Genomic DNA, 14,535 nt, shown 5'->3' with positions numbered 1-14,535 from the left:
TAACCTTAGTTTTCTTTTTTTTGTTTTTGTTTTTGTTTGGTTGGATTTGGGTTTTTGATAGACTGGGCAGCTTAAGCCTTCTGTGGAGCAAGACTACATTCCCTTTTTCTTTCCCTGTATGCTCCCTTTTTCTTTCTGGGAGGAGTAATATGGGTCATGTTGTGGTCTTGCTTTAGTGTTTCTTTTGGCATGTTGATGAAAAATTGAACAAAAAAATCTTTGTTGATGGAAACTGACATTTCTGGTATTCAGCTGACCTGCATTATTTTTGGTACATTTTAAGTATTTTTAAAAACTGTATTTAGAAATGATTCAGCTGATACTTGGGTTTTTTTTCATCTGCTATATTTTGAAATTGGCTGGTAGATTGGGCTTATTTTCTACGTTTAATACCTGATTGGCTTTCATATTGGCTTAATCACCTGGATAGCTAGTAGCCTTCAAATGAGAAGAGGCAAAGTACTGGCATTTGGAAAGTGGGTTAATATTTCTAATTGCCTATCAGTTAGCAAAGAGTCCTGGTTTATATCGCAGAGTTTTTAAGCTACCAGAGAATAAGAATTGTGAGACAGTTTTTTTCAAGATCCTGGTGTCATTATGGAATTTTTAAGATGAACTATGTGACTATGTTTATGTTTCAGAGATTACAGTTGCTGGGTGTTGTCATGGTAATTTTTATCCTCATATCTCCAAAGCTTATTAATTAGTTTTGTATCTGGGTGACCCTCAGAAGTAATGCTGAGATTCTTTATGCAGATTGCTAACTCTGCTTCTGATGTTACTTGTGTCAAAGTAGAATGTAGACTGTTTTCCCAGGCCTGAGGGTTGTTGCTGTAATCACACAATCCTTTCTCCTTAGTGCTCTGTTTCTTCCTTCCCTTTTGTCCTCTCCCCCCCCCCCCCGCCCCTTTTGAGCTGACATTTCTTCAGTCAGCAGCTTGCTTCAAAATCCTTTATGCTGGAATATGGATTATTGACTATTCTCCTCAATAGTGGGTGATATTAGAGAGATCCTCTCTCTCTCTCTCTCTCCTTCCCTTCTCCTCCCACCCCCTCCCTCTCTCCGCTCTCACCCTTTCCTTCCTTCCTTCCTTCCTTCCTTCCTTCCTTCCTTCCTTCCTTCCTTCCTCCACCTTCCTCTCTCTTTCCTCCACCTCTCTCCCTGCTCTTCCTCAATACTCCTTCCTCTTTTTCTTCCTCCTTTCCTCCCCTTCCTCCATACCAATAAACATTTATTGCCAAATCATGTTCAAGTCCATGGTTTCATTTCTGCTTTAATTAATTAATTATTAATTATTAATCAGGCAATGTCTTGAGTAGTTAGAATTCAGATAGGCTAAAATTGGAAGTCTGTGAAGAGCTACAAAAATAATTTTGATCGAAAGAGGAATTCTAGGATGAAATTTTGGGGTCTGAATACAGTTCTACCGCTGACCAGCTGTGTGACCCTCAGGAAAGGTGTTAGGTTCAGTGTACATTGGTTGCCTCAAAGGTGAAATGTAGTAGTAAGTCCAGCTCTGTGCTCCCTCCAGGATTTTTGCAAAAATAAAACGAGATGGTAGATATGATTTTGAAAGTGAAAAGCATTTGAAAGAGTGTGACGTCCTCTTAGTAAAACATAAATTAGTTGACAAACTATAGTACTTTAATGACTAGGGTTATGCATAGTTTATGGTTCTCACTTATTTGAAGTATTATGACAGGAAATAGACACCAGTGTTTTTCCGTATCCTCCATCTGGTGATGTTACCTTTACTACTTCGGTTGAATTATGGTTTTTAGTTATTAGGAAAAGGTCCTTTAAGATCTTCACTCTAATGTCTATATGAGTTTACTCTTAAAAGGAGAAAAACCAGGTTCATGTGCCTAGAAGAAGAGATGATAGGAACAGCTTGTTGATTTGTGTATTTCTCGAGGTGATTAGGTACAGCTTGAGGTAATTTTTGAGGTTATATAGAAGTGTCATTAAGGGATCACTGTTCCATCTTCTTTTCTGGGAAATGTTTATGTTTTACATTTTTTATTTTTTAAAAAGATTATTTATTTTAGAGAGTGAGAGAGAGTGTGCCTGCATATGAGCTGGTGGAGGGGCAGAGGGAGAGAGAATCTCAAGCAGACTCACCCTGAGCTCAGAGCCCATATGGTGGGCTCCGGCTCCATCTCATGACCCTGAGATCATGACCTGAGCCAAAATCAAGAGTCAGACGCTTAGCTTAACTGACTGAGCCACCCAGGCACTCCTGCTTTGCATTTTTTTAAAAGAAAAAATTGAATTAAGTTCAAAAAATTTTGAGGAATTAATATGCTTGTGTAAAATCAGTTTTCCCCAGTAACATTAAAAAGCTATTGTCTGTCAAAAAAAAAAAATCTTAAAAGGAAAAAGATAAATTATGTCAAAATGCTTTTTTCCTGCTCACATTTACACCTTACCTCCAAATTGCTAATGATTTTGATATTTTTTATAGATTGAATAGCAATGTTGAAAATTAAATTGGCTATGTACTCATAGTTTGAAGTGATTGAGACCCTTATGATTTAGACTGCAGTGTTTCTAAGCCTTAATTTGCAGTATATGCTAAACTAGATTTATTTACTCTGGTTTTCGGGGGTCTGAGTTTTCAGAGTCAGATTTCCAGATATGTAGGGATGCTGTTTGGAATCAACTTTTGGGCTTCCTTAGGAACTCATATCTTTTGTTTTTTTAGACTCATGAAATGGCCACAGATGATAAGACTTCCCCAACATTGGACTCTGCTAATGATTTGCCTCGATCTCCTACTAGTCCTTCTCATCTCACACACTTTAAACCTTTGACTCCTGATCAGGACGAACCTCCTTTTAAATCAGCGTATAGTTCTTTCGTCAATCTCTTTCGATTTAACAAAGGTAAGCCTTATTCTTAAGGATCAGAGACCCTGCAGTTTTGATTCTCCGAAATTTTCTTGTTCAGCTTTCATGCTGTGTCTTTGCAAGGATGTGAAATATCAGCAAGGAGATAGCTTTAATCATAGGTCACTGGGGTTTATTATGAAGAGAAAGCTAGAATTCTCCCTGTAATCTTATTAATTATTGGTAACTAAAGATCTGAATTGAAAACTAAATGTTAAAAAGAGGTCCCCCCCCAAAAAAAAGTCCCTTTTTGAGTTAGCATTTTTTTTTCCCTTTCTTAATATGTTTCAACTTTCTTAAGTTCACAGAATGGACTTTGTTCTTTTAGGGGTTAATAGCCAAAAGGTTGTAATTAGACCTATAAAACTAGAAGAATCAGCATGTGGGAGGAAAGGTTCTTATTTTTCCAAAATTGAAACTGTCAGCATGCCTTTTGACTTAAACCCATTAGATTAAGGTGTAAATGTAATGATATCAAGGGAAAGGATGCTTTTTACTTATTTATTTCAGGAAATTTAGTATCAGTACAGTACTTTTATTTAATGAGCAGTCTGTATTCCAAACAAATGAATTGTTCCCAAAAGAAAACTTCCCTTTCAGGATCCAGTCCAGGGTCAGATTTTGCATTTAATTTTCATCTATCTTTAGTCTCCCATTCTTCGTCTTTTGTGAGATTGACATTTTTGTAGAGAACATGCCAGTTATTTTACAGAATCTCCTTTATTTGGGATCCTCCTTATTTTTTATTTTTTTCATTGAAGTATAGCTGACACAGTGTTACTTTAGTTTCTGGTGTACAGCATAGTGATTGGACAAGTCTATACATTATGCTCTGCTCCCCACAAGTGTAGCTCCCATCTGTCACCATGGAATGCTATTACATGCCATTGACTGTGTTCCCTGTGTTGTGCCTTTCCTCCCCATGACTTGTTCATTCCATAACTGGAAGTGAAAAGGTACTTTTTAAATGAGCTCTTTTCAAGCAATATATTTTTTAGCTGGAAAAAATTTTTTAAAAATATGGCCTGTATCTTTGCTTTTTATTTGGCTGTATTATTTGACATGCGTTAGAAAGTAATCACTCTTGTTGTAAGGAATTTGAGGGCTAATTGTTAAATGAATTCAGGAGAAATTTTAATAGTATTAACTGACTTTTAGTAGTAGTCATATTTAAAGCTGTATAAAATCTCCTTTCAGTCCATTTTTAAGATAATGACTTTTTAAAAAATCTCTTTACTTTTAGATTTATAGAAATTTATAGAAAAATTGGGAAGATAGTACAGAGTTCTCATATACTCCCACACCTAGCTTTCTCTGTTGTCTTACGTTAGTGTAGTATACTTAACTATCCTATATTCATGAACCATCACTGATGCATTGTCATAAACTAAAGTATGTGTTTTATTCATACTTGTTCAGTTTCTACCTAAAGTCCTTTTTCTGTTCTAGGATCTCATCCAGGATACTACATTATATTTAGTTATCATAAGACAATAATCTTTTTATTCAGCAAATGTTTATTGAGCACCTACTATTCACTATTGCACTGTTTTTTTTAAAGATTTTATTTATTTATTTGATAGAGACAGCAAGAGAGGGAACGCAAGCAGGGGGAGTGGGAGAGGGAGAAGCAGGCTCCTGCTAAGCAGGGAGCCCGATGCGGGGCTCGATCCCAGGACCCTGGGATCATGACCTGAGCCGAAGGCAGACACTTAACGACTGAGTCACCGAGGTGCCCCCACTATTGCACTGTTTTAATAGTGCATGGGATCTACCCCATAAACAAAACCAATCAAAAAAAATCTCTGCAGGCATGTAAAGCTTGCATTCTGTTTCCTTTAATATGCTCAAGATATTTCTAATGAAATGTAAAACTGAGGATCACATATGCCAAGGATATATGGGCCTATAATTTTGCCACTTTCTTTGAATTTCTTTTTTTTTACCTAATTTTTAATTATGCAAGTAATACATAAATACATTATTTTCTGAACAATTTCTTCTGTTCCTTCTCTTTGCTGAACTCCTGAGTCTTATTTTTTCAAATAATGCCAAGCTTTCCTTTGCTACAGAGCGCGCAGAAGGGGGCCAGGGGGAGCAGCAGTCTCTAGGTGGAAGTTGGGCCAGCCCTCAGCTCCCTTCAAGAACACAGTCTGTGAGGTCACCTACACCATATAAAAAACAGCTTAACGAGGAACTCCAGCGACGATCTTCAGCAGTATTAGGTGAGACAGTGCTTCTCATTTCATTTTTCTCTTGTGTGTTAGATTTTTCCAGTCATTATGTTTCCCAGGTTGTTTATTGACTTAACTTTTCTGCTGTTTGGAATAGTCAGGTGCTCCTCAGAATTAATGACACTGTTACCTCGGTAGTGAAAGAATTTGTTGATACCTAAAAAAAAAATTCTTAAGCATTTTATTAAATTTTAACTTAGGCCAAGCACAGATCTCTTGACTGTTTTTTGATTAATTACTTGCTTGGGTTTCAGAAGAGAACAGTTTGCAACATCCCCAGGAGAACACAGGTTAGTTTCAGCTTTGTGAATGAATTCCGCATCTGTTCTTGGGATGGCTAGTGTAATGTGGTGTGCATGCCTCTGGCTGCAGAACTCTCTCCACTTGGTTAGCAGGCTGCCACTTGCTCTTGGCCTTCTGTCCTTGTTGGGGTGCAGACTGTCATTGTGGCTGGATAAGCTGAGCTCTTGCCTGTTTGTTCTCTGTCCTGGTCGACTATAGTCATCTCCTTCATTGTCATGCTCTTCTGATGAGAATAGGTAGGCTGGGGATCAGTGCCTGAATGGAGAGACAAGACAAAGTGAGTTGTTTTATGTTTCATTTCTGTTAGAGTATTAAACTGAGCACAGTGGTTTGCCCAGCTCAAGGTGATAGAAGAAGGGCAATGAGAGGTGGCATAATAGAGAAGGAGGGGGCAGCAATGGAAGTCAAGTGTCCCTGAACACCACATCCTGTCTTGTCTGGCCAGTCTTCCCTCATGAGATCCTCGAGTGAAAAGTAGGCAGGCACAGGTAATGATGGTTGGTGGGAAGGTATCTTACAGCTAGCCGAGACTTGGTGCGGAACCGCCTGAGGACTGGAGCAAGGCTGCATCACCTCTGCAGGTTTCCTAGGGCAACGAGCCTCAGCCTGGGTTACATCAGCCATTTGGAAGGAAGAATCAGAAGGTGGGAAGGGGGAGAGGGAGAGAGGAGATCTTCTTCAACCCCAGATGGTTGGCAGGAAGAGACCATTCCCACCTTAACCTTTAAGCTCAGTGAACTCCTTCCCTTTTGAACCTGACCTGTGGAAACACTATTGTTTTTGTTGAGGGATCTGACTACATCCTATGCTGAATTAAGCATAGAATTTCTTTGTCAAATTGAGGAGTTGGACTAGAGTCTCTTAGGGATTACAAACAGCCTATCACACCTTGCCTTGGTGTCTTGATAATCTTGAATTTAAATATCACTAGGTGGGGGCACCTGGGTGGCTGAGTCGTTTAAGCGGCTGCCTTCGGCTCAGGTCATCATCCCCAGGGTCCTGGGATCAAGCCCGCCTGGTGTTGCTGGTGTAGGGCTCCCTGCTTAGCTGGGAGTCTGCTTCTCCCTCTCACTCTGCCCCTCCCCCTGCTCTTGAGCGCATGCGCTTTCTCTCTCAAATAAATAAATAAAATCTTTTAAAAAAAATCACTAGGTGGAGCTTGTAATGTTTAGTTTGCTGCAATCCCCACCACTCCTTACTGTCTTTATCAAGCCTGTTTGATTCTTTGATTCTTTCTGCCTTAGCTGCTAGAGGCATTTAAGCTTCAGAAGCCTGAGACTGACTAATCAAGTTCCTTTTTCTACTGAAAGGCTGTAATTCCACAATTTACTAGCCCTGTGACTTTAGGAAAATCACTTGATTATGTAATATGCATTTTACAAGAGAAGCATCTTAGATTATTTAGGGCAGAGTGCTAGACCATATCTCTCAGGTCTTTCACCTTCATCTGTGATTCTTTTGGTTCCAGGAACAGCCTTGCTCATCCTTTTCTAGTGAATGATGCTATTAGTACTCTCTTATATTTCTGAGCAGCTAAATGCAGGGGGCTTCACTATTATTTGTTGTCCCTGCACAGGAGCACAGCCATTGCGATCTAACAGTTTCATCTGCCTCTTTTTTTTTCAACTTGTGAATTATGGACACTTGCTTTATATTGTGATATTCAAGAAAAATTTTGTCATTTTGATACTTGCACATTGTATTCTAGTAACAACACCTCTGAGGTGTCTGCTGAAATTAGCATATGAATATTTATACAAAGATAAAATTTTTAAAGTTTTCTAGCATGGGTGCACTTTGGATAATCATTTGTGTTATTCCGCTCTCTTGGGAAGTTTTTTGTTCAATTTAGATTTAGAGAGCAACCTCTCATTTCTCGGTAATCCTTTCTGCGCTACCCAACCAAAACAAAGAATGCCTAAAACAAATCTAGCAGATAAGTGAGCTTGAGAAAGACTTAAGGTGGGGTATTTTCCATCTTGATTGGCCATAGGTTATTAGGTTAATGAGTTCAAGCTAATAGAGATGTTCATCCTTTTTGTCAAGCCACTTCCACTTCATCCTTAGGTTTTTTTAACTGCCAGAGCCAGGAATAGGTGGAAACTTCATTTGGGATCTTGCTCTAAAATAAGGAAATAATATGACAGCTTTGGTGGGCGTACCCATTTTGGCCACAAAGCTGAATTTGCGTCTGTTTTACTATTGATAGGACTGACTTTAGTATTCCTATTTAAAGTGTAAGTGATCCCTTTCAGTTTGGAGCTGCAGGGTCAAGGAGGTGGCAGGAAAGGGTAGGATTGGAGTTCTAGCCACTCTTTGGCATTTTTAATCTGTTTAGATCTTGGTGAAGGGAATTTTGTGGGTAAATTACCACCCTGGATGTTCTAAACTCTGTCAGTCTTTGGGAACGTGTTTTATTAAACTCCTTTCTGATCATCTGCTTCATGAGGCACTAAGGACTTGGTCTGTAATGAACTGAACTGTTGCTTACTGTTTGACTGTAGAAACGAAGCTAGGTTAACTCACAGGGATTGCTTTTTCTTCTGCTAAATTTCTAGCGGATATTTATTACGGCTTGGAACCAAAGAGCCCAATAAATCATTAGTGAATTTTGGGGACATTTAAGCAGTGTGTCCATCTGAGGCCTCAAATCGTCAGTGGTCTTAAGACAGTGCTTTTCTTAGGTAGTCCTTACTTGCTTGTGAAGCAATGGTTTACATGGTAGTAAGAAATACTTCCAACAGCCTCTTCTTACCTTTGTAAAAACTAGTTTAACTCTCAATCCATATCACTGGCTGGGAGAACATAAGGGCACTGTGCATCACATTTATACCTTATTTTGCATAGATATTAGAGACTAATAACAAGGTTTTTTTGTTTTTTTTGATAAATCTGACTCAGACACAAGAAGGAAAGCAGAACCTACCTTTGGAGGTCATGACCCGCGTACAGCTGTTCAGCTTCGAAGCCTCAGCACAGTATTAAAACGCCTCAAGGAAATCATGGAGGGGAAAAGCCAGGTACTCTCTCGAGGCTTTAGAAGATTTTTACTAAATACTTATATGGGGCTCATGGCATACTCACTAAAAATGGCATCATGTTACTCGACTCGAAGGAATGTTCAGCTAGTACTTCCTCCAGCTATGAACACATTTTATGTACAAATTCTTAATTTTAATTTTTCAGTTTTCGTCCCCTTTATGGTTAGTGCTTTTTGTTTTAAGTTAGCGCTTTTCTGTTTAGGAAGTATTTATTTAGCTCAGGGTCAGTAAATAGTCTTTCATGGTTTCTTCAAGAAACTTTATAATTCATGTAAAGTTTTGGGGTCAAGCTTTATTTTTTTCTCATGGAGGTCTAATTGGACTAAGTACCATTTTTTTTTTAGAAAGACCATGCTTCACTGATTGCATTCCATATACTTTTGTGAGGGTGTGCAGCCTCTCTTTTCTGTTCTATAGCTCCATTTTTTTCTATCCTTGAGTGAATTTTCTGTCTAAAATTACTATAGTTTTAGAATAAGTCTTGGTAGCCAGTAATGTATGTCCTTCAACTGAAGCCTTGTTTAAGGCTGTTTAAGGCTTAAGTCATTTTGGTCTTTTCCATTCCCATATGAATTCTTGAAATAGTTTGTCAATTTCTGCAAAAGAAACCTTGTAGGATATTGATTAGCATTGCATTTGTCATTGCATCTTTTCATATTTTCAGTTTCACATACTGTTATTGTTTAGGATAGCGACCTGAAGCAATACTGGATGCCCGATAGCCAATGTAAAGAATGCTACGACTGTAGTGAGAAATTTACGACCTTCAGGCGCAGACACCATTGCCGACTGTGTGGGCAGATTTTTTGCAGTCGTTGCTGTAATCAAGAAATCCCTGGAAAATTTATGGGCTATACAGGTAAATGCACTTTATCGACAGTTTTTAAAGGTCATAACTATAAAATAGTTATAATACAGGACCGATGTTAAGCCAGTTTTTATTTTGGGTTTCATGTGTGAGACATGGGGGACACAAAAGTGAGGGAGATACAGCTTTGCTTTAAAGGACTTTACAGTCGAATAATAAAGTAGATGGAGAGGTTCAGAAATAACTAGAGTAAAAGATAGTGTGTCATAGATGCTAGCAAAAAACCACAGGAGCATTAATATTTATTAGACAAGGTGGTTAGGATGGATTACTGATACATATTACTAGGAGAGTTTTTATTTTACAAAATGCAGATCGTCCTTGAGTTATATGACACCGTGCTTTAGCAAATTGCATCTCATATTCTTTCATAATCTGGAAATTTTAATTTATTTGTTGAAGCAGAAAATACTAAACAATGGTGTGTGGATTTGTACAGTGATTTGCGAGTGGAAGGTGGGCAGAGGCAACCAAAAGGAGAATACTCTTTGCATCTCTTAAATTATTTTTGTTACTATGCAAATCTTCCTCTTAGCCTCACTCATCCTCCCCACCCCCCACTAAACTGCTACAGAGTTCAGAGCTCAGTTATCTTTCATCAGGATTATGGCTACAGCCTTTAAAAGAATTTTTAACCTTTAGTTTTTCTCTTCCTCTAGTTCCTTTTCCACACTCTGGTCATTATTCTTTGTTAAATGCTGATTTGATCATGCTGGGTTATTACCTGCCTAAAACCGTTTCAGAGCTCCCATTACCCTTAGGATAAAATCCTCTCTTGTTAATATGGTTATGTTGGTTTCCCAGGGCTGCCATAACAAAATACTACAAACTGAGCAGCTTAGAACAACAGAAATTTACTTTCTCACAGTTCTGGAGGCCAGAACAACCATAATAGCTCTCATTTCACGGGTCAGGGAACTAATGTAGGGATTCTGCCATTTGCTGAGTATGTTTATTCCAATTATATATTTTAGAACTGAGGAATAACCACAGAGCAGCCACTGAACCCACTATGAGATGGATTTGGGTTAAAACGCTGTTGATCACCTGACCTCCATAAGCCCCTACTCTGACTGGTAGACTACAATAAAATTTTGGGTCTCCTGGAATTAGAGCCAAGTCCAGTAATCCCCCAAAGGTTTGACTGTTACATGTTCCTCAATGCACAGTCACCCTGGTAAAAGGCTATAGGTCCCTTTGGGGAAGGGTGGTAGAAAGATTAACAGTGTAAGTTTTTGGCAGTGTAGTGAGGGTTCTCCTCAAGGGGACCCAGCCTCCCTGCTTCATTCAGGAATTCTGGGTCTGTAAATGGCTCAATTCTGAGAGTTAATTGGGGGACCATGACTGTTTTTGATCTAAGTTAAACTATTGTCCACTTGTTCTGGAGTTTGTCTTATACAAATTGAGTAAGAATTTAGTAGACTGCCCATTGACTTCACTTCTTTTTTTTTTTAAGATTTTTTTTTTTAAACTTTTTATTTATTTATTCATGAGAGACAGAGGGAGAGAGAGAGGCAGAGGGAGAAGCAGGCTCCCAAGGAGCAGGGAGCCCGATGCGGGACTCGATCCCAGGACCCTAGGATCATGACCTGAGCCGAAGGCAGACGCCCAACCATCTGAGCCACCCAGGCGCCCTCGACTTCACTTCTTTGAGCATCATGATCAATGCCATGGTCGCTACTATTCTGATTGCTTCTTTGACTGTACTTTGACTCTACTGTCTATTATAGTATCCGTGCCCACCTTGTCATTGGCGATTAAGTGCCACCATTCTGCCCCTGCCACCATAGGATCTAATGGTCTCCATTGCATTTAGGTTTCCCAATTCAGTGGCAGCAGTTCCCACTGTAATTTCTGACCTACAGAGAAGAGCAACCACAAAGCTCTACAAGGATCCTGGGGTTTCCCTCACAAATTTATTTCTCATGGTCAGGAAAGGTATATGCTCCAGATCCTCCTGGGGTGAGTGAGCAGGTCTTACTTGATAAATCCTTTCTTAACATCTACTCTCCTAATTCTTTGGATCCCTTCCTTCATAGTATACCAGGGCAGTTCTGGCCTTTCAACCTCTTTAAGTGTAGGCCACTATTGGTCCATGTTTCAGCCAACCAGTCAACCGATGAGACCGTTAGAGCCCTTTTTACCTCTCAAGCTACAATATTCAATCCAGAATCTGTGCTAGTGGTCTCATATCAGTAAATTCAGCTGGGTCCTACTTTATGTTCTTTCCACTATATCTCCTATATCTTTGATATCCATTTGCATACGTATTCCCTGGGTTTCTGTCTATATACGTTGGAAAAATCATGTTAGTGCACCATCACATTACCTTTCAGGGCTTGCTGGGACTTGAGTCTTGTTATAGCTCTAGAAGCAAAGAGGGTAGTGGGAGTGGGTCCTGAGGAGAATAAGCAGTGTCTTGCAAGGTACCAAACTCAGGCCATTTTGGATTTCTCAGGCAAATCAGGGTTAATCTCCTCTGACAGGGTACAAAGGCTAAGAAAGGTAATGAAGATTTAGCAGAATTTTGGGGCTTAGTGTCCCCAGCTTCATCAGGATCTTCCCATATATCTCCATTCTACTTTTCAGGATTCCATTCCTTCCTAATTAGTGCCCTCATTTTCACAGCAGTCATACTGCAAGATTAGTGATTCAGTGTGTGTTGTAATTCAGCCACTTGCAGGATGAAACTCTTAGTTTGATTTTCAGCTCTGTGGCTACAGGAGATAATGATTTCTCTCAGGGAAGACAGAAACTTCCAGGTAATTTGTACAGCTGGGAATTTGAATTCCTGAGGTCATTCTTCCTCCCTCCCCTGACTTTGTCTAGTACAACTAGGAGCAACCAGTCTCGTCATACCTGCTAATTTGACAAAAATATTCTAAGATATGAGGCCCACCCACTTTATGGAGGGTAATCCAATTAAAATCAACAGATTGTACATATTAATCATACGGTAATCAAAAACCCTTCACACCAACAAGGACACTACTACTTGACCAACCAACCAGTCTCTCCAAGTTTACACGTAAAATTAACCATTGCAAATGGGATAATAAGTGCTGGACACAGGTGTATATCGTAGCCTTGAATAAATGTAAAGTACTTAGAATAATGTATGGCGCATGGAAAGGGATGAATGAATATTAAGCAGTTATTGTGGTAGTAGCAGTAATATCTCTGCATCTGTCATGCAACTTTTTAATTATATGTGTGTCTTTCACCTCAGTGGACCAAATTCTTTGGTGGCAGAGCTGTGTCTCCTCAGTCTTTGTATACCATCACATAATATAGGCATGTGTTCATCAGGCACTTGCTGATGAAGGTTCTTCATGAAATGAAACCTTTTCAGTTCAGGCTTGGCTGTGTTCTGATCATTTTCATTCTAATAGCTGACTGGTGAAGGGAGATTTCCTTATAGTAAGAAACAAACCAAGCCTTTGTTATGGCAACCAAAAGACCTTTCTGCAGGATGTGATTTCACTCCTTACTGTTGTTCTACTTCGGTCACCTGGTGGTGGTTTGTCCTGACACTCTCATTTATCCCAGACTGGATTCACTTTTTTTGGTCCTGATTGAAGTGGATATGTTTTTCTTTAGTTTTAGTATGTTTCATCTGTTGAATCGTGGCATCAGAAAGGAGTAATGAAACAAGTGATATTTAATTTTGCTTAAAATCTTTGCACAATTTAACAAAACTGAGGACCACATAGTTGTAGTCTTAAAATGAAAAAAACCCCTAAAACCATTTAGTATAATTATACTTGGTTGTAATTATGGTAAAAACATTACAGTTGCCTTTAAGAACTCTTTGTTCCATGTCACGTCAGTTTTCTAATGTTAATTGTAAAAAAAAATTAAGGTGGAATTGTTAAATAACATGTATTTGTAAAATAATGTAAATGTAAAATACACGTTTAATTATCTGACCCCCCCCTTTTTTTTAGTACACTAAACTTACAGAATCACATGAATAATTGTTACAGAAAAACAGGATAGAAATGAAAACTTCTATTTGGGCAGGGCTGTGTCCTAAAAAAAATGGCAGTGTATGAAAGTATTAAATAACCTTGTGTGTCCTCCGAAGAATATTTCATTGCCAACTCAACTTTAACTATAGGATTTTCTGTAATAGTTCCCCCACATATTTCTTACGGTTTGTAAACCCATTTTCTATTTGTTTGTTTTTGAGATGGTGCCCCCTTGTGGAGGCCACTCCTAGGGCTTCACAATGGAGACCACTCGCAAGGCTTCATAATGGAGGCTTACATAACATTTTCCTCCTCCTTGCCCAGGGGAAATATGTTGTTTCCCTTTTATATTGCTTTATTTACTGTATTCGAAACAATTTTTTTCTTGAACCTACTGACCTTTATTTCATTTTTAGAACCTTGAAAAATGTATTTTTTTGGAAAAATACTCTTAAAGAGTTTTTTCTATTACCATTGGGTGCTGTTTTCTTAACTCATTAATAAACACTTGAGGTTATTTGAATGCCTGGATGAACTTATCATAGTGATGGTTTTTAAAATATATAAATGAGCTAATAATAAAATTAGTTTGCATTGTGAAAACATCTTTTTTGGTAGTCTTTACTTGAAGACATTTTCCTGTTACCTGAAAAACTACTAACCCAGGGATTTAATGTGTTTTGTTAAGTAACCGATTATCGTTATTTTTTTAAGTTAATTTTCTTGTTTTGTTTTCCCTCCTAGGGGACCTCCGAGCTTGTACATACTGTAGGAAAATAGCCTTAAGTTATGCTCATTCCACAGACAGTCATTCCATTGGGGAAGACTTGAATGCTCTTTCAGATTCTGCTTCCTCTGTGTCTGTACTTGATCCAAGTGAACCTCGAACACCTGTCGGAAGTAGAAAAGCCAGCCGCAACATATTTCTAGAGGATGATTTTGCCTGGCAAAGGTATTATCACTAGAGTACAATTTTATTTATATTTGAGGAATACAGATAGTCTTGTGACCCATGAGTGCCTTCAGTTAATTTTTATCTTCTTTGAATTATTTCCAACATATTCCCCTCCTTTTTCTTTGGCTTGCTACCAGAAGGATCATGGAATATTTATGGATAGTGTTTATATTGACTAATTAGAATGTAAGCTCTACAAGAGGAGAGACTTTATGTTGTTTTTGTTCACTGTTCTACCCACTGGCACCAAGAACAGTGTATGGCATATATATGA

At 38.6% G+C, this 14,535-nt stretch overlaps 1 protein-coding gene across 5 annotated transcripts in view; it reads left to right on the top strand.

Moving 5' to 3' along the window:
- Positions 1-14,535, top strand: part of PIKFYVE (phosphoinositide kinase, FYVE-type zinc finger containing) — a 74,228-nt gene that overhangs the window by 868 nt on the left and 58,825 nt on the right. For all 5 annotated transcript variants that reach the window (XM_028112197.2, XM_028112199.2, XM_088021573.1 and 2 more), the window contains exons 2-6: positions 2,706-2,886; positions 4,962-5,114; positions 8,328-8,446; positions 9,155-9,326; positions 14,051-14,258. In XM_028112197.2, coding sequence (XP_027967998.1) covers positions 2,715-2,886; positions 4,962-5,114; positions 8,328-8,446; positions 9,155-9,326; positions 14,051-14,258 — 824 coding nt within the window. In that variant the 5' untranslated portion in view covers positions 2,706-2,714. The remainder of the gene's footprint in view (positions 1-2,705; positions 2,887-4,961; positions 5,115-8,327; positions 8,447-9,154; positions 9,327-14,050; positions 14,259-14,535) is intronic.

This window comes from Eumetopias jubatus, unplaced genomic scaffold, assembly GCF_037043125.1.
Source record: "Eumetopias jubatus isolate StellerSeaLion01/CBP00866 unplaced genomic scaffold, mEumJub1_p1.0 scaffold_3, whole genome shotgun sequence".
In the NCBI taxonomy this organism is placed as follows: Eukaryota; Metazoa; Chordata; class Mammalia; order Carnivora; family Otariidae; genus Eumetopias; species Eumetopias jubatus.
The sequence above is the reverse complement of the archived record's forward strand: the minus strand, read 5'-3'. Positions and strand labels throughout refer to the sequence as shown.